Here is a 26,924-nt window from a genome sequence, read left to right as displayed (position 1 = left end):
TGAATAAAAAAGAATAACAATAAGTACATAAAAAACACCAAATATTTGAGATGCAAAAGATAAAAGCAGAGGCGAGCCTAGTGCCACGCACAAATACGTAACTGCTAACAATGAGCAAATCAGGTAGTAGCTATAAGGTCAGGAAGCCACATATGGGAGCATATAAATGTAATCAAGGTAATGAGAGAAGTATTATCCCAATATTCGCTATAATTCCTAATACCAGAAAAATGGCAGCTACATACGAGAAAAAGCTCCAAAATACTGAGCGAACAGCAGGGAGATAACGTAAGTATATAGCCAAATGTATGGGTGTCACATTAGAGCATAGTGCACATAGATAGATGCTATACGCCACTTGGGGTTTATCTATGTGCACTATGCTCTAATGTGACACCCATACATTTGGCTATATACTTACGTTATCTCCCTGCTGTTCGCTCAGTATTTTGGAGCTTTTTCTCGTATGTAGCTGCCATTTTTCTGGTATTAGGAATTATAGCGAATATTGGGATAATACTTCTCTCATTACCTTGATTACATTTATATGCTCCCATATGTGGCTTCCTGACCTTATAGCTACTACCTGATTTGCTCATTGTTAGCAGTTACGTATTTGTGCGTGGCACTAGGCTCGCCTCTGCTTTTATCTTTTGCATCTCAAATATTTGGTGTTTTTTATGTACTTATTGTTATTCTTTTTTATTCATCTCTAATAAAGTTGTTAATTTTGTTATTTTGAGCTTTTGTGTCCATTGTTTTTTTGGTTTTGTGGATGAATGTCAGGTAAAGATCAACAAAATATTTGAAAAAGAAGAAAAGGAAAAACAATTAAGAAAAGAAAGAAAAACATTATGAAGAAAATAAAGTTGAGGATGAGGATCCATGTACGTGATTTCTCTTTATGTCAAGGTATGTTCAAAACTACAAATAAAAAACAAAACAAGAAAACTAAAATTCGCGAGTCTCTTTTGCGAACGTCATGGGCTCAAGCTGTCCATCAACACAAAGTCTACGATACAGTGAGAATTGGACGATAAGCCAGTTATGACTTTACCTCTTGGACTGAATCATCCAAAAGCAACTGACTGGAATCTCTAAATGGTTCTACGCCTCTTCTAAAGGCGATCCCCCATCCCCCGCCCTGTGTCGCGGCCTCCACTATGCTTCTGCTTGATTGACAGTTCAGACCAGCGGCAGGATTGCACCACTGGTCCTAAGTGACACTATATGAGGCAGCTGCAGCATCGGTGCCTTTAGCAGAGGATTGTGAGCCAACAGTGTTACCAGTTATCCGGCCAACCTCAGAGCATCTTGGAAGTGCTCTCCAACAATACAGCTTGGTGCAGAAAATTAAATGTCCTTTTTCTTCTTTTTAATAACAAGGAAATGGTAAAATAGCTTGCTTTTAGAAAGGCATTTTGTGATATTACCCATCACAGAACTTTAGAATATCCCATCTACTATATAATTGTCTAAGGGTCACTTCCGTCTTTTTGTCTTTTCTTCTTTCTGTTATGGATATTCATTGGTCGCGGCCTCTGTCTGTCAAGGAAATCCAAGTCGCTGATTGGCCGCGTCAAAACAGCCACGACCAATCAGGAACGGGCACAGTCCGGAAGAAAATGGCCGCTCCTTCCTCCCCGCAGTCACTGTCCTGCGCCCGCATACTCCCCTCCAACCACCGCTAACACAGGGTTAATGCCGGCGGTAACGGACTGCGTTATGCCGCGGGTAACTCACTCCGTTACCGCCGCTATTAACCCTGTGTGTCCCCAACTTTTTACTATTGATGCTGCCTATGCGGCATCAATAGTAAAAAATCTAATGTTAAAAATAATAAAAAAACAAAAAACCTGCTATACTCGCCCTCCGTTGTCCGCAGAGCCGGCCGCCATCTTCTGTTCCCGGCGATGCATTGCGAAATTACCCAGAAGACTTAGCGGCCTCGCGAGACCACTAAGTCATCTTGGTAATTTCGCAATGCATCCTGGGAACGGAAGATGGCGGCAGCCGCACGCTACAAGGGGCCCTCGGATCCGAAGGGGAGTATGTTTATACTACGTGGCTGGGCAATATACTACGTGGCTGGGCAATATACTACGTGACTGGGCAATATACTACGTGGCTGGGCAATATACTACGTGGCTGGGCAATATACTACGTGGCTGGGCAATATACTACGTGGCTGGGCAATATACTACGTGGCTGGGCAATATACTACGTGGCTGGGCAATATACTACGTGACTGGGCAATATACAACGTGGCTGGGCAATATACTACGTGACTGGGCAATATACTACGTGACTGGGCAATATACTACGTGGCTGGGCAATATACAACGTGGCTGGGCAATATACTACGTGACTGGGCAATATACTACGTGGCTGGGCAATATACTACGTGACTGGGCAATATACAACGTGGCTGGGCAATATACTACGTGACTGGGCAATATACTACGTGACTGGGCAATATACTACGTGGCTGGGCAATATACTACGTGACTGGGCAATATACAACGTGGCTGGGCAATATACTACGTGACTGGGCAATATACTACGTGGCTGGGCAATATACTACGTGGCTGGGCAATATACTACGTGGCTGGGCAATATACTACGTGGCTGGGCAATATACTACATGGCTGGGCAATATACTATGTGGCTGGGCAATATACTACGTGGCTGGGCAATATACTACGTGGCTGGGCAATATACTACGTGGCTGGGCAATATACTACGTGGCTGGGCAATATACTACGTGGCTGGGCAATATACTACGTGACTGGGCAATATACTACGTGACTGGGCAATATACTACGTGGCTGGGCAATATACTACGTCGCTGGGCAATATACTACGTGACTGGGCAATATACTACGTGGCTGTGCAATATACTACGTGGCTGGGCAATATACTACGTGGCTGGGCAATATACTATGTGGACATGCATATTCTAGAATACCCGATGCATTAGAATCGGGCCACCATCTAGTTAATTATATTCATACTGAGAATTTTATCCAAATTTCCAAAGTGCTCCAATCTCATTTTAATAACAAACACTGTGCAAAGAAAAGTCAAATTAACAAAAATTTGATGACACACCACTCTAAAAAAAAAAATAAAAAAAGTAACCGATAAAAAAAAAAAAAAAAAAAGAAAAAAAAAAAAAGGAATGATGAGGATGATCCTGCTGGTCGACTCGTCAGTTTGCTAATTGAACCATCATTGACATTGACCTACGTTCTCTGTGCATGCAACGAGGGGCAGCTTGTGGCACTGTGCAAAAATGAGCATTGGCAGAAAACAGAAAAAATTTAGTTACTGTTATTCTCGTTTGTCTTAGCCCAATCGCGACAACTGGTGCTAAGGCTTGTCGCCCCTCCCCCTTCAGATAAACTTTGACCTTCTCCAGCGGTATTTAAGTGTGACTGCTCCTTCTTTACCGCCATTGTCTTCCCATAGCAATCTAAAAGATAGAAGAGCAAGAAGAAGAGAACAGAGCCCCAACACAATTTACGCTCTGCAGTCTAGAAAGTAAAGCGGAATACATTTTTTTTTTTATACAGCTTTGCATCAAGTTTCCCCACAATGGACTGATGGAGAATTGCCTTCCCCCTGCCTCGTTGTCCTGCCACATAGAAGGAGCATGCATACGGGGAGGTCACCATGAGGAGTGGAACATGCAGTATTTGCTTCACTGCCAGGCAAAAATGATAAAATAATGCTAAGAGAACGATTTATCAGAGACCCGAATTTCAGTGATGTGTCACTTATTGGGCTGCTTGCCGCAGTTTTAATAAAATCCCTGTCTTCTCTGCTGTAGATCTAGCAGTTCCCTAAATGCTGAGCTCTGTATAACCCTGCCCAGGAAGGGGTGGGACAAAAACTGTCATGTTACTGCCCCTGAAAACAACAATTGTGTAGTGTGAGTACCGTCATTTACGGTGTCATGTAAAATGTATAGAGTGTAATGACTAATGTATTGTGTTACAGGTACTGACGTTGCTGTGTGCGTACTGCAAGGTAACTGTGCACTCAGCTCAGGGGTAGAGAAAGATTAGAAAAGAACTTAAGTTAGTATATGAGGCAGGAAGTAGGTAATACTTGGCACTAGCCCACAATTTGGGGGGAGCTAGTGGGACAAAAAGGGAAACACTTCTTGGTTTAGTCAGTTAGTGAAAGTGTTCCTTTGAGACAAGGTGAAGCTCAAGGTGCAGGGGGCTAGTAACACAATGTGGACAAAGTGTCCTGGTGGTGTGAGGTCATACAAAACTACCAGCAGACATTCCTACTACGTCCAGAGCGCAAGGCTAAAGTCGGCGGCTATGGAGAGCACCGACAACCTTTCCGTACAGAGGAGGGAAACATAGCGGATCTTAGGAATACTGCGGTGCCGGATGGGGTTACCCTGGGGCAATCAGGAGCTGATAAAGTAGGGATAGTCCAAGCTGAAAGTGAGAAAATGATTGAAATGTACTGTGTGAATGAAGCAAGTGGTGGAGGGTGCTGTACCCGATACTGCGTGTTAAAGACTGATGTACTTGAACTGTAGAGGAAAGTTGAACTTGTTAAAATGAATCGAGTGTCCCCTGATTTGTGCGGCTGGTCCTGGAACGGAGGACGTGGAGAAAGCGGAAGCTTCCGGCCTGCAACGCACCTTACACAGCACAACACATATGGACTGGACATGACTTATTTGTAAAGTGCCAGGGTGTTAAAGAGCAGCAGCACTGACTTTAAGCTTTCTGTGTATGCCGTGCATAGGCAGAAATCTACTAATCAGCGGTGGGGGCCGGATTATACAGAGCTCATGAATATGGAGGACTGTATGGAAGCAGGTTTACTCGTCCTTGAGTGATAATCTCCTGTTGATTAAACATGGATTTTATCAACGTAAGTGACAGCCTGTGGTAATATTCTTTGCCCCCTTCCAAATGTACGCGCCCTGGTGGCCCATAACAGGCTGGTACCTGACGTGCTGAGCCAGGTGACCCAGCGCATTATGTGATGCACTGGGTCCAGATTAATAACAAAAAAAAATTGTCATTTTGATTTTAATCAATTTCATTCCACTTGTTTTAAGTACACCCCCAGGAAAAAGATAATTGTGTAACTACTATGTGAACACCAAAATGTTTTCTAGGCTGAAAATTACCATTACAGAGATTCTTTACAGTAGCCGCAGAATATAGAAATATCATTATTAGGTGCCACCTATATACCTTGGCACAATCTTAGTGCTGTGCATGTGTACACATATAAGTGCTGAACATATGAGTGTGTAAAGAAAAATGTATATAATAACTATATCTGTGTGTATAAAATGTGTGTGTGTGTATAGTTTGGATCACACCAGAGACATTTTGGGCCCTTTACTGTTCGGGTGGTCTTTCCGAGCAGGGTGGTACTAGCTCTGGCCTTGTCCACTATACCACTATACAGCTTGGCAGAACTGAAATGCGCTATGTAGTTATAGTACAGCTGACAACTGCAGTGGTAAGAAGTTGTTGTATTTCCTAGACTGAAGTTGTCAGGGCCGAGTAGAAGATGGGAAGTCGCTTCTTAAGCCGCAGCATCAAAGTTAAGTAATACTTACTGACAAACTAATAATCACCTTCCGGGAAGCACAGATGTGCCATAAATGCAGATCCCACCGATGAGGCGGCTCGCGGGCAGAGAAGGAATGAAGAGGTGTCCTGTGCAGAAATATGGGAGCCAGCGAGCTCCTAGAGAACAGGCCACCTCTGCATTTATTCTCGGCCTCCATGCTGTAGCCTTTGGACCCTCATAATGAAAGTTAGTGGAGCACCTCCATTTCCGACAATTATACGGGTCCCAGCTGGTGGCATCCACATGTACAGTGTCACCCATCTTTTGTATGGATCTGCCTTAAAAGTGGATCCGTCATTAGATTTCACAATACTAACTGCATATATTATTACATAATTTCTTAGGCCTGATGACACTAGCGTGTTTACTTTGATAATCTGTGTGAGAACGGCTGTATAATCCTTTCTGAAAGCTTAACTCATCCTCAAAGCGAGGTCCAAAGCTAGAGATGGAGCCCAGCTGCCCTTCACCTGGTTCAGTTTGGTTCCCCTAGTCCTCTACACAAACACCCGGGCCAGGGCAAAGCGGAATAGTGGTGCACCCATTGGCACCCACTGCCCCAAATTAAACTTCAACCTTTAATTACATACTATACAAAGAGTGAGACAGGCCCAGTACCAGGCCAGATTCTCCTCCTCACATCCGCTCTGCTTAGTGACAATTCTGCCTTGAGCTGAGGACCTGAGTGTTCTCGTAGTCAGACTGATGACAAGACGGAGATCTGGTGATGGTCGATGCCCCACAATGTCCAGATCTAACCACTGCCCAGAAGAACCGTATGGACTGCGACAGACCGCACCCATGAAGAGAGTGGCAGAAGAATGGAGAGGATAATCACCCGACTCTTTCCCAGCACTGGGCTACAGGTGCCCCAAGTTCTGTGGTTGTGCCAGCGGGTTTTAAAAAAAATCTTCTACAACATTTAGTTCTTGTAAAAAAGCGACAAGAGCTCGAAAGAGAAGGTTGTGGCTTCAGGTGGAGGTGGCAGAGAAAAGAACATTTCCATACGAAGCAGAATGTCCATCCTGGAGGACTGCACCCGCTGCAGATCGCCGGCCCCCCGCCACCAGTAATACTACACAATTTATTCCCTTTGGAGTAAATGATTTATATAGAGGATTCCACCTAACAAATCATAGAAACATAAACCCAGGAATCTTCCGGCTACCGTCACGTTAAAGGGGCGGTCCAGGAATAACATTGGTGACCTCTCCATAAGTTCCGTCATCGATAACAGACCGGTGATGGTTGGCCACCCGGTGCCCCCATAAAGTAGAGGTTATTAGCACCAGCCGGGTGTTAGTGTTGTATGAATCTGTACATTGTTTAGTGGCCGTTCCCAGGGACTGCACTTTATACCCCAATCACATGAATACGAGGTGAACTGCCGGACCTGGGAGCGGACACTACAATGCATGGAGCTGTGCTGCTCCGGACACTGATAACATCCAGACCAACTACCATCAATACGTTCATCCCAGATATCCCCTTATAAAAAATGTGTTAAGCCATAATAAAAGAACAAGCTACATCATCATGGAATAATTAATCTGATTTTCTGTTCAGGGTTTTGAGAAAGTTTGGTGACCAGAGTCCAAGTAATTGGAGCAATAGGATTCATGCATGACCTCTGCCCAATTCACTGTTTATGGGAGAAGTTGTCACTCATGAACGCTATCACTACAATACACCCGTGGGAGAGAATGGAGTAGTAGTCATATATACACATTTCTATTCACACTGGGGACACAGGACGCCCATTCTCATGATCAGTGGGGGTCAGAGCGGTTGGACAGATCGTACATATATCACCTGCGGAAAGGCCATCAATACGGTTTGTTGGCTATCCCCTTTCAACCTTTCTTCAGACACTATGTGCAACAATGTACAATGTGGTCAGACCCTTGTCATATGTCTTACTATGGAATGAGGACATGACGGAGCGGAGTCTCCCACTTGAGCCACCCTTGTATGATCAAAGCGAAGCGTCTCTGAGTATCTGCTGCTCGTGTTGGGGTCCATTTATTACTCAGATGCCTATTCATTTTGGTCTCATGAAAATTCTATTTTTATTTTTACTGCAGACCCAACGTAATCAGGAGAATTCAGCTGAATAATGAGGATTTCAGAAGCCAAATCTTGAATTCAAACCTATGAAGTCCTAAGATGACCAGACCAAATCTTCACAGGGTTGTCCGAGCCTTTTACATTGATGCCCCCTATTTAAATTATAGGCCATCGATACATCATCAGCGCCAGGTGTCTCACCCTTACCAAGCAGATATTGAGGATCTATCGTAAGCATAGTTCATCCATATATGATCGGCGGGGTGTGACACACTGCACTGAGAAGAGCTGATCAGTGGGGGAGCGCCAGGTGTCTCACCCTCATAGATCAGATATTGGTGACCTATCCTAAGCATAGGCCATCCATATATGATCAGCGGGGTGTGACACACTGCACTGAGAAGAAGAGCTGATCAGCAGGGGGCGCTAGGTGTCTCACCCTCATAGATCAGATATTGGTGACCTATCCTAAGCATAGGCCATCCATATATGATCAGCGGGGTTTGACACTGCACTGAGAAGAAGAGCTGATCAGCAGGGGGCGCTAGGTGTCTCACCCTCATAGATCAGATAGAGGAACTATCCTAAGCATAGTCCATCTATATATGATCAGCGGGGTGTGACACACTGCACAGAGAAGAGCTGATCAGCAGGGGGCGCTAGGTGTCTCACCCTCATAGATCAGATATTGGTGACCTATCGTAAGCATAGGCCATCCATATATGATCAGCGGGGTGCGACACACTGCACAAAGAAGAGCTGATCAGCAGGGGGCGCTAGGTGTCTCACCCTCATAGATCAGATATTGGTGACCTATCCTAAGCATAGGCCATCCATATATGATCAGCGGGGTGTGACACTGCACTGAGAAGAAGAGCTGATCAGCGGGGGGCGCCAGGTGTCTCACCCTCATAGATCAGATATTGGTGACCTATCCTAAGCATAGGCCATCCATATATGATCAGCGGGGTGTGACACTGCACTGAGAAGAAGAGCTGATCAGCAGGGGGCGCTAGGTGTCTCACCCTCATAGATCAGATATTGGTGACCTATCCCAAGCATAGGCCATCCATATATGATCAGTGGGGTGTGACACTGCACTGAGAAGAGCTGATCAGCGGGGGGCGCCATGTGTCTCACCCTCATAGATCAGATATTGGTGACCTATCCCAAGCATAGGCCATCCATATATGATCAGCGGGGTGTGACACACTGCACAGAGAAGAGCTGATCAGCGGGGGGCGCCAGGTGTCTCACCCTCATAGATCAGATATTGGTGACCTATCCTAAGCATAGTTCATCCATATATGATCAGCGGGGTGTGACACACTGCACAGAGAAGAGCTGATCAGCGGGGGGCGCCATGTGTCTCACCCTCATAGATCAGATATTGGTGACCTATCCTAAGCATAGTTCATCCATATATGATCAGCGGGGTGTGACACACTGCACAGGGAAGAGCTGATGAGTGGGGGGCACCAGGTGTCTCACCCTCATAGATCAGATATTGGTGACCTATCCTAAGCATAGTTCATCCATATATGATCAGCGGGGTGTGACACACTGCACAGAGAAGAGCTGATCAGCAGGGGGCGCCATGTGTCTCACCCTCATAGATCAGATATTGGTGACCTATCCCAAGCATAGGCCATCCATATATGATCAGTGGGGTGTGACACTGCACTGAGAAGAGCTGATCAGCAGGGGGCGCCATGTGTCTCACCCTCATAGATCAGATATTGGTGACCTATCCCAAGCATAGGCCATCCATATATGATCAGTGGGGTGTGACACTGCACTGAGAAGAGCTGATCAGCGGGGGGCGCCATGTGTCTCACCCTCATAGATCAGATATTGGTGACCTATCCCAAGCATAGGCCATCCATATATGATCAGCGGGGTGTGACACACTGCACAGAGAAGAGCTGATCAGCGGGGGGCGCCAGGTGTCTCACCCTCATAGATCAGATATTGGTGACCTATCCTAAGCATAGTTCATCCATATATGATCAGCGGGGTGTGACACACTGCACAGAGAAGAGCTGATCAGCGGGGGGCGCCATGTGTCTCACCCTCATAGATCAGATATTGGTGACCTATCCTAAGCATAGTTCATCCATATATGATCAGCGGGGTGTGACACACTGCACAGAGAAGAGCTGATCAGCGGGGGGCGCCATGTGTCTCACCCTCATAGATCAGATATTGGTGACTTATCCTAAGCATAGTTCATCCATATATGATCAGCGGGGTGTGACACACTGCACAGGGAAGAGCTGATGAGTGGGGGGCACCAGGTGTCTCACCCTCATAGATCAGATATTGGTGACCTATCCTAAGCATAGTTCATCCATATATGATCAGCGGGGTGTGACACACTGCACAGAGAAGAGCTGATCAGCGGGGGGCGCCATGTGTCTCACCCTCATAGATCAGATATTGATCACCTATCCCAAGCATAGGCCATCAATGGAAAAGTCCCAAACAAACTTAAAACTTCAAAACAGTAGTAGACGTAACAAAGATGCCGCAAGAGGGAGAATCAGACATATGAAGAGGGCGGACGCTAGATGATGGGTAAAGTGACAAGAGGAGAAGAGGAAGGCAATGAGTCAAAGGCCTAAGCAACAAGCTTAGAGATACTGTTAGTGATCTGGAGAGGCAGCAGATTGCAATCATTAACAGATCAATAGAGATTCATTGAGAATAAAGCTGTAGCAGCACAGTCAATGCTTTTAGCAGAATAGTGAGATTAGACCCAGATTCATTTTTACACTCTGGTCTATATTTCCTGCTAAACTGGAGAAAACAATATTCCTCCTCTTACTTGGTGCAATGGTTGGATGAGGCCGACATGGTGGAATCGGGTACGGTACTGGCCTGAGTGGGTTATAAGTTGACGGTGGCTGTCAAGAAAATAAAAACAATGAACAGTTTTGTGGCATTAGACTTATTATTATTATGATTATTATGAGAAATCGTTACCTGAAATAAAAAAAATGGATAAAAAAAGAAATCTGCCCTAATACATACCGGTTTACAGGGCCCAAGTATTCTGGCCGCAATGCCCTTGCCTTCATTGGTATCTTCACCTTCTTTCCTTATTGGGGTTCCCTTAAAAACAAAAATAGAGTCAATGATTATCTCTACTTTTACTGCACTCTTATCCGTGCTTTAATCTTCCTCCCACTATGCACAGCAAAGAATATGGACACCTTTAGGGGAACTTGTGTTTGCTTATTTTTCTTTTACCTAAATTCATGTATTTTGACCTAAAACACTGGCTTGCAGTTTTTTTTTCTACAGCCTCCGTCGCATGGACTATTGCTGGATGCAGAATGAGTTAATAGAGAATGAGTCAGTAAGCTCATTTTCACAGGAGTGTATATCAGAGGTGTCAAACTGCATTCCTCGAGGGCCACAAACAGGTCATGTTTTCAGGATTTCCTTGTACTGCACAGGTGATAATTTAATCACCTGCACAGAATGATGCCAGCACCTTGTGCTGTACAAGGAAATCCTGAAAACACGACCTGTTTGCGGCCCTCGAGGAATGCAGTGACACCTCTGGTGTATATAACACGTATCTTCGTTTTTTTCCGCTCCTCTAGCAAATGTCAGAAAAAACTTCAGAAATCAACTGAGAAGAGTAAGAGGAAACTCAGACCAAGCTAACGAACAGAGGAGAAAAATAAAATAATATTTTTATGTTGTATGGCCTTTTTTTTTTTTTTTTTTTTTTTACTTGTTATCTATTTTTTTTTTTTTTTTAATTATTCCATATCACACTCCACATAAGAGACAGAAATTTTGGAACTTTCACTCTGGCCACTGACACTTATGCTAGTCTCACAATGGCTTTTGCCTAAATCAGAGCATGTCGGAGAGCTCCGTTATAGACACAAATGGGGTCCGTCACCCTACCGGTGCCTATAGTCCATGGGGCTATTAAGCACTTCTGTAAATGCTGGAAGCTTGGACATAAAAGCCGTCTACATAATCAAATAAATTACGGTAATTAAAAAAAATCATCTGAAAATCAATGAGAAAAAATAAAGATTAAACATATTTTTGGGCTGCAAAACACACTTTTTTTTTCCTCCCAATTTTTTTTTGGGGGAAAAAGGGGATGCGTATTAGAGTCCGAATCTGAGGACCCCGGGCTGGGAGGAGGGGGGTGTTCTAGGTACAACACTCTGGGGCGATGATTTGAGTCCCAGGCTGGAAGGAGGGGCGGTGCAGACCTCCTTCCAGCCTAGGATGGGGCTCGCAGCATCGCCCCGCAGCGTTGAACCTCTGAACACCTCGTGACCCCGTGCTGCCACCACCACTGCCGATGATGATGATGATCCCCCTTCGGTAAGCTAAATTCGGACTGTAAGACAGACCCCCATTTGATGCATTGCCTATTTGCCTCCTGAAAATTTGGGGTGCATCTTATGGTCCGGGAGTTTTATAGTCCAAAATATATGGTGTATATATTTTGTTATAAATATTTATATGTATTTTATCTTTCCGATTTCTTGATTTTTTAAAATTTCCTTTACACTTAATTCTATAGGTGATACAGTCCTTATGATATCGGCCCCACGTAGACTGAACTAGGACTGCATGGTACATACTGCAATAAGTGGTCACATTATCCTTACAGGGAATATTCCGTGGGTGCGACTGGGTCTTCCCTTAGGGTACGGATTTCCAGGGATCATCCCACATGAAGAAATCATAGCATTCGGGGCTTTGCAGCCTCTTTTCACAGCCTTAAAGAAAAGGAATCAAAGTTCATGATCACATATCAGAATAAAGCGACATGTTAAACACATCAGAAGTCCACATAAGTCAGCCCACTGATCACCATCTATGGTATATCCAGCGGATACATCAAAACTATAAACCGTAACTATAATAGATTATGTATTACTGAGCAGTTTCCATTACAATTATGGGATGGAATGAGTATCTATAATCATGCTATGATACCCCAACCAAAAAGAAATAAGGAAACCAATAGGTCAAATATACAAAAAAAAAAAAACTAAGAAAATAAAACCCTAAAAAGATATTTTATCAGAGATACAGAGAGATTAAAAAAATAAGAAAACATGGTCAGAATCACAAAGATTACTACTATATGCCCTGTAGGCCGATGGCCTGCCTACCAGCGGAGGCTGCCACCCTAAATGAGCGAGGTTACTCCCCGCCCCAACAGGGACAGGAAACACAGAGGTCAAATTGCCCACCCCACTTCCTCTCTCCAGTGTTTTTCCTGTATCTATAGAGCATGAGGAGTTCATCTTATGGTGCTCTGTGGCCAGCAACAGACACTGACCCACATCCCTTTAGACAGAGCAGCTGAGGATGATCGCTGGTCCTGTCTCCTCTGGGCAGAGGACCTCGTCGCGCCTCAGGCCCACACACGAATCCTACAGACGCACACCCTATCCTACTGGGACGGATTCACTGGATCCCTAAACAAAATCTATTTACTGGGCAGAGTAAAAGCTTCACTCATCTGGTGGCTCAATGCAAGAAATCTGAACAGAGCAGTATCCTGGAATCAGTATCCTCTATCGACCATCACAACAGATGCCAGAAAAAGAGAATGGGGGCCACAGTCTCCCACGCTTCGATCCAGGAGATACGGTCTCAAAATATCAGTCTTTGGTTATCCAATTTCAGAGAACTTAAAGCAGTGGAGGATGCCCTCATGGCTGTGGTGACCTTGTTGCAGGGAACTCATGTAAAAATATTCTCTGACAACATGACCACGGTAGCTCACCTATGCCACCAAGGAAGCACGAGGTACAAAAACCTAAAAAATATCTCAGCCATCTTTTTTGTTTGGCCAGAGGGACATGTCCTCTCCCTATCAAGACTTCATTTAAAGGGTTCCACTAATGTCCAGGCAGACTTTCTCCGCAGAGAAATCATACACCCAGGGAAATAGAGCCTAAATACGGAATTATTTCAGATGTTGGTCATAAAATGGGGATCCCCAGCAGTTGACCTGCTTGCGACCCGTTAAAGGGAACCTGTCACCCCCCCCCTTCCCCCCAGGCGTTAGTAACTATAAGAGCCATCTTGTGCAGCACTAATGCTGCATTCTGACATGGTGGCTCTTTTAGTTCTTGTTCGTTGCACTGCAGAAATAATCGATTTTTAAATTTTGTCCCTCATACCTTCAAATCGTCCGGGGGGCAGGTCTTTCCCCCCTAATCCAGACGCACCACATCCGTCACTCTGCGAGCCGGGCGCCGTCTCCTCGGCGAAGCGGAAGAAGCGAGCAGCGAAACGTCGGGCAGGCGGGAAGGACACCGGACGCATCTTACCTTAGCGGTAAGCTCTCCTATATATATTTTTGCCTACTTGCCGGCACTTGCGCTTGGACTTTGTTTGTGGCCGGAGTTATTTGTCGGTACGGATATTTTTGTGTCCAGCCACCAGGCCCATATATATTGCCATTGGTTCATTTATTATTGTTATACAATTGCGATATTAACATTGTGGTATCTGTATTTCCCCTTTGTTTTATTACTATAGTACCGCATTTGTATCTCCTTTATGACCGCTTTTTTGGCTTTGATTTATATTTTTTTTAGTTTACCATCTAGTACATTTATTACATTGTATATTACATTGTATATATTATACATAGTCCTGTATCGGCAAGTGGACTGAGGAGATTGAGTATTCACCTGTATTACACGCTTATTGTTGGATCACTTGCAGTTATCTTAATACTTTTGTATTAGCATATATTTTTATGTACTTCTTACTGCCAGTGATTTCTAGTGTATGTGCGTCCGTCATACTATTGATCCTTCCCTACGGAGGTTTTCTTTTAGCCCTGTCACTGTTTTTGGTCTTTCTTTTTATTTTTGTTTTCTGTTTATAATAAAGATATAACTTTTTACAAATTCATACCTTACGTTGCCTCATCACTTTTTTGTCCATGGGCTATGATACTAGCATGGACGTTGTTGATTATGTAAATAAATATTGAAGCATTCATACTGGTATGGTCCTTTAGAAAAACACTGGAGAGAGGAAATGGGGTAGGCTATCTGACCTCTGCGTTTCCTTTCCCTTTTCGGGTGGGGAGTAACCTCCTGTGGTGCAGGCATGGAGGCAATGTCATGGGCTCATCTCATCACTGCTGCCAATGGTAAGACTCCCAATTAGACACTGGTTGCTTTCCCTTACCAATGTGGGGAAAAAAACCTCTGTTACGTAGATACCTGCTCCAGGATTCTTCTGCTGCGTTTCTTTTCAGTTTGGTTTATTTTAAAAAGTTCTTCGATTGGCTTATAATTTGATGCATCATGAATATTCCTAAACAAAACAAAACAAACAAAAAAAAAAAAAGATTTTAATAGTCAGAATGTAGAGGTTTAGTGCAAGCAAACATTGCACAGAAGAGTCGGCTGCGTCCATATATCCCTGCACCAATACCATGTCATATGATACGTAGAATAAAGCTAATAATAATGCATTATTTACAGCTCATAATTGGACTAAATAACAAAAAAGAGTAATAGTTATCTTACTAAAGGTACCGTCACACTGGACGATATCGCTAGCGATCCGTGACGTTGCAGCGTCCTCGCTAGCGATATCGTCCAGTGTGACAGACAGCAGCGATCAGGCCCCTGCTGTGATATCACTCGTCGGGCAGAAAGGCCAGGACTTTATTTCGTCGCTGGCTCTCCCGCTGACATCGCTGAATCGGCGTGTGTGATGCCGATTCAGCGATGTTTTCGCTGGTAACCAGGGTAAACATCGGGTTACTAAGCGCAGGGCCGCACTTAGTAACCCGATGCTTACCCTGGTTACCATCGTTAAAGTAAAAAAAACAACCACTACATACTTACCTACCGCTGTCTGTCCCCCGGCGCTCTGCTTCTCTGTACTGGCTGTGAGTACAACGGCCGACTCTGCTTTCCGGCCGCTGTGCTCACAGCCAGTACACAGAAGCAGAGCGCCGGGGGACAGACAGCGGTAGGTAAGTATGTAGTGGTTGTTTTTTTTACTTTAACGGTGGTAACCAGGGTAAACATCGGGTTACTAAGTGCAGCCCTGCGCTTAGTAACCCGATGTTTACCCTGGTTACCGGCATCGTTGGTCGCTGGAGAGCGGTCTGTGTGACAGCTCTCCAGCGACCAAACAGCGACACTGCAGCGATTCGGATCGTTGTCGGTATCGCTGCAGCGTCGTTTAGTGTGACGGTACCTTAACTCATGATCCTGACATGTAACCTCTGCAGCTGAAAGAAGAGACTGGTGGGGCATCGGAGGAAGAGGTGACAAATACTACGCATCCCAAATCTGATGTGTGGATAAATGACGGCGAGGCAGGAAGCAAAAAGAAGCAAAATTTACTGCTACAAAATTGGGATGATTGTGATCACATTTTCACATGCATCATGAATGTGTGCATAAATAGATCAACTTATAAGGTCGCTTTGCAAACTTGTGAAATTGGAGCGGATATGCAACATTCTAGTGGGAATTCTATAGGAAAACAAATGAAATATGGGAGAAGAGCAATTAGAGAAGTTACAAGAATTACAAAGTTAACACGGAGAAGAAAAAAAAAGTGCAACGAGGGAGGGAAAAGGACAACGGGAAGGGGCACATGTACAATCACAACGCATGCTGGAGTCCACCTTAACCCCTTAATGACCGCCAATACGTCTTTTAACTGACCTTAGATATAAGAGAATAGTATCCCCATACAGATGACAATCCATCATCTGTCGGCTGTACACTATAGCTGACAACTTGCTGCACCAGCCACGATCAGTATTTGCACCTTCTAAATCTGTTTAACCCCTTAGATGCTGCTGTCAATAGTGACTACATCATTATAAATGGTTAACAGACTGTGGGGGCTTCCTCTTTATCCCAATTGGTGCCCTCAGATCATGATTTTGTTGTCCTGATGTTTGCCATGGCAATTCATGACCAAATAGCGGCCTTAGAGTCTGACGGCTGTAGTAATCCGTTTAGAAGTTAGCAACATTTAGGTGGTAAAAATACACATTTTCATTTCTGTCATACCACTTTGCATTAATTCCTGTAAAGCACCTGAAGGGTTAATAAACTACCTGACAGCAGTTTTCAATATGTTTAGGGGTGCGGTTTTTAAAATGGTATCACGTTTGGGGGTTTCCCAATATATGGGACCCCTAAAGTCACTTCAAACATGGATAAGTCCCTAAAAAAATAAATTTTGTAAATTTCTTTGAAAAAATGAAAAATTGCTGCTACATTTTTAAACCTCCTAAAATGCTAACAAAATAAAATAACATTTTACAAATGGTCCTGATGTAAAGCAGACATGTGGGAAATGTTATTTATTAATGGTTTGCTGTTGTATGACTATCTGGATTAAAGGGATAATCATTCAAATTTAGAAAATTGCTAATTTTTTAACATTTTTCTCAAATTTTTGATTTTTTTCATAAATAAACACAAAAAATGTTGAACTAAATTTACCATTATCATAAAGTAGAATGTGTCACGAAAAAACAATCTCAAAATCACTGGGATTTGTTGAAGCGTTGCAGAGTTATTACCACATAAAGTGACACTGGTCAGATTTCAAAAATTTGGCTCGGTCACTAAGGGGTTAAACTATTAAGTGGGCGCAATGTGTGACGTGGCGCCTGTGGTCGTGTCTCATTGCCATTTTATAGATCAGTAAACAGCGTTTAGAGATACAATTAAATGGACTTTTTGTTCTAAAGCTCATATATGATTGTGGTGGGTCCAACGCCTTGAGTATCCTTTCTTTTACTCACAAATCTCATGAGGGCCAACTGGAATCAAACTCCTCTGGATTTCATTCTTCCTACTTAATTTGTGTTTTTCTTGCAAAATATGACTTTTAAATAAATTCATATATTCGTAGTCACTAAACAATGAGTGAATCTTTCTGAAAAGGCGGATATACAATAGCTGGTATTTACTTGCATTTGTTATTTCTGCTGTTAAAATTATTGGTTTTCTCCAAACGATGGGGCTCCCTGGACCTTTTCAGCCCCGTGACTATTCACTGCACCACCCTGGTGACTCACTACTGTAGGAAAGCCAGGTAGGACAGGGTTAAATCCTAGCAGTACAGGTCCTGGTTGTGCGCAGCCGGATAGCTATGACTAGAAGCAGCCATATGTTCATTTTGCAGAGGCGCTGATGGGCTGTTATGACAGCCGGGGGTCTGCTGATGACCCTCATGCCCGTCATCACAATCAGCCGACATTTATAGGAGACCATGATTTCTGCTATAGATAGTAGAGCTGAAGCACTGCTAGGTGTAGCGCCAGCGATCAGAAGATCACAGCTTTCAGTGTCCTAAGAGGACTATTGAATAAAGTAAATTAAAAGGTTTTAAAAAATCTATATAAAAAAATAAGTAAATAATAAAGATTATTATTATGATTATTATTATTATTATTATTATTATTATTATTAATACACAAAAGTTCAAAATCACCTCCCTTTTAAAAAAAAACAAACACATATTTGGCATTGCCGTGTTCAAAAATCTCCGCTCTATCAAAATATTAAATAAATTAATCCGATTCGTAAAATGATGTAATAAGAAAATAAAATAAAAAAAATAATCTGAATTCCGTTTTTTTTGGCTCGCTCCATCATTGCAATAACAGGCGACCAAAACATCGTATCTGCCCCTAAATGGTATCAGTAAAAACGTCAGCTCGGGAAGCAATAAGGCCCCTTTCACACATCAGCTTTTGGCCGTCAGTCACAATCCGTTGGCTCGACGGATCCGTCGCAGAATGTGAAAAAATGATGCAACGGATTCGACTAGCGGATCTGGCTAATTGGATCCTAAATAAATCGGAGCATGCTCAGTTAAAAAAAAAAAAAAGGAATCCTTCGACGGATCCGTCGTGGTCCAATTTTTCGACGTACACAAAAAATATTACTTTGTCCATTGTCTCCGGCCGCCAGACAAACAATTTTCGACGGATCTAGGGAACGACGGATGAAACGTGAGGCCATCCGTTGCAATCCATCGCTAATACACGGTTATAAGAAAAAAATGGATCCGGTGGCATCAGTCGCCGAATCAGTTTTTTTTCAAAATTCGACGGAATGTAATTTATAGCAAAAAACTGATGAGTGAAAGGGGCCCAAGCCCTCACCCAGCGCCAGATCTTGAGAAATTAAAATGTTATGGATCTTGGAAAATAGTGACAAAAAAAAGAAAAAAAAAATCAACTTTTTTTGGGGGGGTGGAGAGCGACAAATTTCTGAATTTTTTTCACCACAAATAGAAACTATAGCAGTTTGGTATCTGTGTGCTCGTACTGACCTGGAAAATCATACTGACAGTTCTGTTTTACTATATTGTGAACATGGTAAAAAAATAAACAAAACACAATTGGAGACTTGCACTTTTTTTTTGCTTTTTCACTTGGAATTTTTTTTTCAAGTACATCACATGATAAAATGAATGGTGTAATTCAAAAGTACAACTGTCCCGCAAAAAAAACAAGCCCTGACATGGCGAGCAATAACCCTCACAGTTTTGATACAAGAATCCGGTGCCTGTGTTTGCTCCAGTGCTTACCTGAGAGTGCAACGCCGGACACCGTACCCCGCCATGGTGCGCTCTGCATGCAGTCACTATTGCACATCAATCTTCAATACATGAAACGGTGCAGTCATTTATTGGTATAATATAGTGATAATTCGGATAATTCCTGGCTTCTTAAATAGAATCTGTCACAAGGTTTGTGTCACCTAATCTGAGAGCAGCATAATGCAGACACAGAAACCAGTGATGCATCACTTACTGGGCTACTTGCTGATTTGATACAAATCTCTGTTTTATCAGCAGGAGATTATCACTAGAGGACTAGTAACCCTGCTGCCATGTCAGTCATCCTCCATATTCATGAGCTCTGTATAACCCCGCCCCCACCACTGATTGGCAGCTTTCTGCCTATTCACAGTGTACACAGAAAATTGGCAATCAGTGGTTTGGGCGGAGTTATATAGAGCTCAACATTCAGAGAACTGTAGAAGATAAAAAAGGGATTTTATCAAAATTACAGCAAGTAGCCCAGTAATGACACATCCCTGGAATTAGGATCTCCGCCCCTATACCATGCTGCTCTTTTTTTAGGGTAGCAAAGCCTGATGACAGATTCCCTTTAATTAGAAGGGTTTTCCCCATCTTATACATTGATGTCATATTACTACTATAATGACATCACCCTATGATCGGAGGGGGTCTGATCTCTGGAACGCTCACATAAAAGGATGCTGGTTTGAAGCGGTGCTTGTTTATTTTTGCTCTCCTCCACAGTGGAGTCCGGCCTGCTGCACAAACACTGTGTCCCCTTCACTAACGAAGGTCGGACCGCCACCGGTCAGACAGTTATTGCATATACCCAGGGCTGAGGAGTCGGTACACCAAACCTCCGACTCCTCAATTTCCATGACACTGACTCCATGAAATGGGCTCCAACTCTGACTCACAGCCCTGCATATACCAGGAATACCTTTGTAAAGCCCTTGCTGTCTGCCTGTGTATAGTATCCCGGTTATTGTATGTGAGGTCCAGGGACGGTATCACCAGCGATCACAGAGCAGCAGAGCCCATGACGCAACGAGAAACCGTTCCGTCTCTCGAGAACACGACACCGGTGCTCAGAAATCTCAGGGGATCACTTAGCACATGTACACTGTGTACAAAACGCACTTGTTTACAGAGACTTTAGTAGGAAAGCCAAAAAATATTGTATCAAAGAATGTTACTGTAATGATCCCAAAAGGTATTACATTAGACAGGTCCTTAGTGGTCCTTCTGGATCATTGAAAGTTACGGTCTTCACCATTGATTATAACTAAGCAGACGGGAATTTATTGGAGAAAAATATTAGAAAAATTGGAAGGTAAAAAACAGCTCAGTGATACCGGGGACCAAGGTATTTAGAAATCCATGTGAAATAGCAATTTATTTCCTACTAGCTGAAGAGCCCGGCGTTGCCTGGGCATAGTAAATATCTATTAGTTATAGCACGTCACTTCTCTCATTTTCCCCATCACATCTCTCATTTTCTCCCTCACACCTCTCATTTTCTCCCTCACTCCTCTCATTCCCGCCTAACACTTGTCATTTCGACCTCACATCTGTCATTTTCCGATCACTACACTATTTTCCCTCACTCCTCTCATTTTGCACTCACACCTTTTCATTTTCACCTCACACCTCTCATTTTCACCTCAGTATATACATGTTTGTCATCTCCCTTATATATAGTATATACCTGTATGTCATCTCCTGTATATAGTATATACCTGTATGTCATCTCCCCTGTATATAGTATATACCTGTATGTCATCTCCTCCTATATATAGTATATACCTGTATGTCATCTCCTCCTATATATATAGTATATACCTGTATGTCATCTCCTTCTATATATAGTATATACCTGTATGTCATCTCCTTCTATATATAGTATATACCTGTATGTCATCTCCTCCTGTATATAGTATATACCTGTGTGTCATCTCCCCTGTATATAGTATATATCTGTGTGTCATCCCCTCCTGTATATAGTATATACCTGTATGTGATCTTCTATATATAGCATATACCTGTATGTCATCTCCTCTTGTATATAGTATATACCTGTAGGTAATCTGCTCCTGTATATAGTATATACCTGTGTCATCTCCTCCTGTATATAGTATATACCTGTATGTCATCTCCTCCTGTATATAGTGTGTACCTGTATATCATCTCCTCCTTTATATAGTATATACCTGTGTGTCATCTCTCCTGTATATAGTATATATCTGTGTGTCATCTCCCCTGTATATAGTATATACCTGTGTGATCTCCTGTATTAGACCTCGTTAACACGTTATTTGCTCAGTATTTTTACCTCAGTATTTGTAAGATAAATTGGCAGCCTGATAAATCCCCAGCCAACAGGAAGCCCTCCCCCTGGCAGTATATATTAGCTCACACATACACATAATAGACAGGTCAGATTTTATCTCTTGTAAAAGCAAGTTTGTGATTTATGTTTTGTTTTGCCCGTGCCGTTATTTCTACATAGGCAAGACAATCAGACCCTTGATTGTGCGTTTTAAAGAGCATTATAACTCTATTATGTCGGGAAAAGGGTGCTTAAGATTAATTCAGCACGTTAGAGAAAAACATAACGCTAACCCAGACTCACTTTGCTTTTGCTGGCATTGAAATAGTCCCATACCCGCAAAAGGGAGGAGATCAAAATAGGATTCTATTACAAAAAGAAGCCAAATGGATCCTTAATGCAAATGCACAAGGACCTATTGGTCTAAACGACCGTCTTGATGTGTCCGTATTCTTGTAAATTCCTTATAGGCAATAGTCTTGGTTAGTGTTATAATTGATATTCCGGATGATTCTCGTAAATAACACTATGATTATTAGATTAATATATTCTTCAGATATATGTCAGTCTGCAATGTAGATTATTTATATGTATTATTTATATGCATTATCACTTTCACAGTTTGTGCACATTGATTAGTTTATTCAGATCACGTTCTTTATTATACGTCAGATATCCTTTAAAAGGAAATGACGTGTTGTAATCTACTATCCGGACCCGTCGAAGCACCTGTGTGTGCGAAACGGCCGTCGTCCGAGCTCCTATACCGCACCCTCGTATATACCTGATGTCCTGATGGATGTAACTTGCATTTTTCTCCAATAAAGACCACAATCTTCACAGTTATCCCGGGGTGAGTGCCGCATATTTTCTTCTTCTCTGCTGTTGGATTTCTTGTTGGATATTTATGCAGAGCACCGGTTCCCATACTGATTGTGGCGCCTGTATACACAGCTGTCCGCTAATAGTCCTGACTGCTTGGAGACGTTCTACTCTAGTGCCGTTCTACTCTCTGTGCTTCCAACACTTTTCCTTTCACTTTTTTCCCCACTATGTAGATAGGGGCAAAATTGTTTGGTTTATTAGAACGCGCGGGGTTAAAATTTCACCTCACAACATAGCCTATGACGCTCTCGGGGTCCAGACGTGTGACTGTGCAAAATTTTGTGGCTGTAGCTGCGACGGTGCAGATGCCAATCCCGGACATACACACATACACACACATTCAGCTTTATATAGTAGACTAGAGTTTTGGGGCAACTGTCGGTTTAATTAATATAAGTGACAAATAAATGAAGACCAGGGCTGGCGATGAGCGAACGCGTTCTTGGAGAACCATAGCTGGTACAGCAACAGCTGTCTAAGGGAATGAATGGTATGAAGAGCAGTCCTCGTTCCTTCTGGGAGAAGAAAACCTGTCTGTGCAATGTCGGTCAACATCCCCAGGAAAAGGAGACACCGAGTCGGGATCAGAGAGGATTTTGACCCGTTGATGATCCTCCCAAAGCGAGTCAGGGGAGTCCAAGGTGGTCTGTAGACTTTCAGGTTCTACGAGTAGGAAGAAGCCTTGGTGAGAATTTTCTCCAGGTAAGGGATAATGGCAATCCCCCCGTTACGGAGAAGGGCCATAACGGTGGCCAAAACCATGTGAACACCTTGGAGGCCATTCAACTTATAATGAATCCTCACAAAAGTGAGAAAACATCAGGCCCCATGGAATGAGATAACATATAACCTATACACAAACATCAGAAGCCAAAAAGTAATATAGAAAAATGCTAATTTTATTGACGTCAACAATCAAAAAACATATTGCGGTGACCAAAAATGGACAAAAAACATGTTCTACCACTCCAGGAATCAAGAAAGTAGGAGCCAAAACATAGGGGTGAGTGTCCCTTTAAATATTCAAATGGGCATATGGAGTCATCATCTACAGGGAGGATTAGGTTTGTAAAAAATGTCAAATTAGGTCATAATAATCCATATGGGAACATAATCCTTAATGTACAGTTAGGGCCAGAAATATTTGGACAGTGACACAATTTTCGCGAGTTGGGCTCTGCATGCCACCACATTGGATTTGAAATGAAACCTCTACAACAGAATTCAAGTGCAGATTGTAACGTTTAATTTGAAGGGTTGAACAAAAATATCTGATAGAAAATGTAGGAATTGTACACATTTCTTTACAAACACTCCACATTTTAGGAGGTCAAAAGTAATTGGACAAATAAACATAACCCAAACAAAATATTTTTATTTTCAATATTTTGTTGCAAATCCTTTGGAGGCAATCACTACCTTAAGTCTGGAACCCATGGACATCACCAAACGCTGGGTTTCCTCCTTCTTAATGCTTTGCCAGGCCTTTACAGCCGCAGCCTTCAGGTCTTGCTTGTTTGTGGGTCTTTCCGTCTTAAGTCTGGATTTCAGCAAGTGAAATGCATGCTCAATTGGGTTTAGATCTGGAGATTGACTTGGCCATTGCAGAATGTGCCACTTTTTGGCATTCATGAACTCCTGGGTAGCTTTGGCTGTATGCTTGGGGTCATTGTCCATCTGTACTATGAAGCGCCGTCCAATCAACTTTGCAGCATTTGGCTGAATCTGGGCTGAAAGTATATCCCGGTACATTTCAGAATTCATCCGGCTACTCTTGTCTGCTCTTATGTCATCAATAAACACAAGTGACCCAGTGCCATTGAAAGCCATGCATGCCCATGCCATCACGTTGCCTCCGCCATGTTTTACAGAGGATGTGGTGTGCCTTGGATCATGTGCCGTTCCCTTTCTTCTCCAAACTTTTTTCTTCCCATCATTCTGGTACAGGTTGATCTTTGTCTCATCTGTCCATAGAATACTTTTCCAGAACTGAGCTGGCTTCTTGAGGTGTTTTTCTGCAAATTTAACTCTGGCCTGTCTATTTTTGGTATTGATGAATGGTTTGCATCTAGATGTGAACCCTTTGTATTTGCTGTCATGGAGTCTTCTCTTTACTGTTGACTTAGAGACAGATACACCTACTTCACTGAGAGTGTTCTGGACTTCAGTTGATGTTGTGAACGGGTTCTTCTTCACCAAATGAAGTATGCGGCGATCATCCACCACTGTTGTCATCCGTGGACGCCCAGGCCTTTTTGAGTTCCCAAGCTCACCAGTCAATTCCTTTTTTCTCAGAATGTACCCAACTGTTGATTTTGCTACTCCAAGCATGTCTGCTATCTCTCTGATGGATTTTTTCTTTTTTTTCAGCCTCAGGATGTTCTGCTTCACCTCAATTGAGAGTTCCTTTGACCGCATGTTGTCTGCTCACAGCAACAGCTTCCAAATGCAAAACCACACACCTGGAATCCACCCCTGACCTTTTAACTACTTCATTGATTACAGGTTAACGAGGGAGACGCCTTCAGAGTTAATTGCAGCCCTTAGAGTCCATTGTCCAATTACTTTTGGTCCCTTGAAAAAGAGGACGCTATGCATTACAGAGCTATGATTCCTAAACCCTTTCTCCGATTTGGATGTGGAAACTATCATATTGCAGCTGGGAGTGTGCACTTTCAGCCCATATTACATATATAATTGTATTTCTGAACATGTTTTTGTAAACAGCTAAAATAACAAAACTTGTGTCACTGTCCAAATATTTCTGGCCCTAACTGTATATGTGGGATAGAAGGGGTATGACTATAATTGTTGAGGAGTGTGTCAATGACTGCCTTCTGGACATCTGTCAAGTCAGCAGTCTTCCCCATGATTGTGGAGCCTACTGAAGCAGACTAAGGGACCTTTTTAAATGCTTAGGAAGGCTTAGCAGGTGTTTTTTGTTAATTATTCTAATTTACTGAGATAATGACTTTTAGGTTTTCATTGGCTGTAAGCCATAATCACCAACATTAACAGAAATAAATACTTGAAATAGATCACTCTGTTTGTAATTACGCTATTTAATATATGAGTTTCACTTTATGTATTGAAGAACGGAAATAAATTAACTTTTTGATGATATTCTAATTTTGTGAGAAGCAATTAAACCATCACAGGTGCAAGTTCCTTAAAGGGGCTTATTATGGAATTAATTAAACCGATCGCTAAACACCGTAATAGAGAAAAAATAAAATGCCAGAACTGAAAGTTTTTTTGGTCGTCTTACCCGTCTAAAAAAGTTGACTAAATAAGAAATCAAAGCGCTGCATGATATCAGTTTCATGTACAATAAAAATGTCAGCTTACTGGACCCAAAAAATACCGTATATACTCGAGTATAAACCGAGATTTTCAGCCTATTTTTTTGGGCTGAAAGTCCCCCTCTCGGCTTATACTCGAGTCATACCCGGGGGTCGGCAGGGGAGGGGGAGCAGGGGCTGTCTAATTATACTTACCTGCTCCCGGCGCGGTCCCTGCTTCTTCCAGCGCTGCATATTCTTCCTGTACTGAGCGGTCACATGGTACCGCTCATTGCAGTAATGAATATGCGGCTCCACCTCCCATAGGGGTGGAGCCGCATATTCATTACTGTAATGAGTGGTAACGGTGACCGCTCAGTACAGGAAGAAGCTGCAGCGCCGGGAGAAGCAGGGACTGCACTGCGCCAGGAGCAGGTAAGTATACGGGGAGGAGGAGCGCAGCGCTGCACGATATTTACCTCTCCTCGTTCGGGTGCGGTTCCGTCATCAGCTTCCTCTGGCAGTGACGCTCAGGTCAGAGGGCGCGGTGACATAGTCGGTGCGCGCCCTCTGCTGAACATCAGTGCTGAGGACGGAGCCGCACGAGGAGCAGGTAAAAGTGCCGGGGTCCTGAATGACGGAGAGGTGAGTATGTGATTTTTTTTTATCGCAGCCACAGCATAAGGGGCAGTAACTGTATGGAGCATCTATATGGGGCAATAACGATTGTACAGCACTATAAGGGGCAGTGACTTTATGGATCATCTGTATGGAGCCATAACGATTGTGCAGCACTATAAGGGGCAGTGACTGTACGGAGCATCTTATGGGGCCCTTATTACCCTTTATTCAGGATTATATGGGGCATATTTTAATATGGAGCATTTAATAGGGCCCATCAAACTGTATGGAGCATTATATGGGGCTCCTGATTCATGGATATTCAAAAACACTTAACCTACTGACGTCTCAGTTAATTTTACTTTTATTGGTATCTATTTTTACTTTTGACATTTACTGGTAGCTGCTGCATTTTCCACCCTAGGCTTATACTCGAGTCATTAAGTTTTCCCAGTTTTTTGTGGCAAAATTAGGGGGGTCGGCTTATATTTGGGTCGGCTTTGAGTATACACGGTAAATAAAAACAA

At 43.0% G+C, this 26,924-nt stretch overlaps 1 protein-coding gene across 2 annotated transcripts in view; it reads right to left on the bottom strand.

The window, feature by feature from the left end:
- Positions 1-26,924, bottom strand: part of PROSER1 (proline and serine rich 1) — a 94,073-nt gene that overhangs the window by 13,071 nt on the left and 54,078 nt on the right. Inside the window, exons 5-9 of one of the 2 annotated variants that reach the window (XM_069758923.1) lie at positions 14,925-15,018; positions 12,336-12,446; positions 10,720-10,800; positions 10,514-10,592; positions 3,332-3,475 (exon numbers count right to left, since the gene is read on the bottom strand). In XM_069758923.1, the coding sequence (XP_069615024.1) occupies positions 3,332-3,475; positions 10,514-10,592; positions 10,720-10,800; positions 12,336-12,446; positions 14,925-15,018 (509 nt within the window). The remainder of the gene's footprint in view (positions 1-3,331; positions 3,476-10,513; positions 10,593-10,719; positions 10,801-12,335; positions 12,447-14,924; positions 15,019-26,924) is intronic. The other variant, XM_069758924.1, reaches the window with a different exon arrangement.

This window comes from Ranitomeya imitator, chromosome 3 (genome assembly GCF_032444005.1).
Source record: "Ranitomeya imitator isolate aRanImi1 chromosome 3, aRanImi1.pri, whole genome shotgun sequence".
Lineage (NCBI taxonomy): Eukaryota > Metazoa > Chordata > Amphibia > Anura > Dendrobatidae > Ranitomeya > Ranitomeya imitator.
Note: the sequence above shows the minus strand (reverse complement) of the source record. Positions and strands in the feature narration are given on the sequence as shown.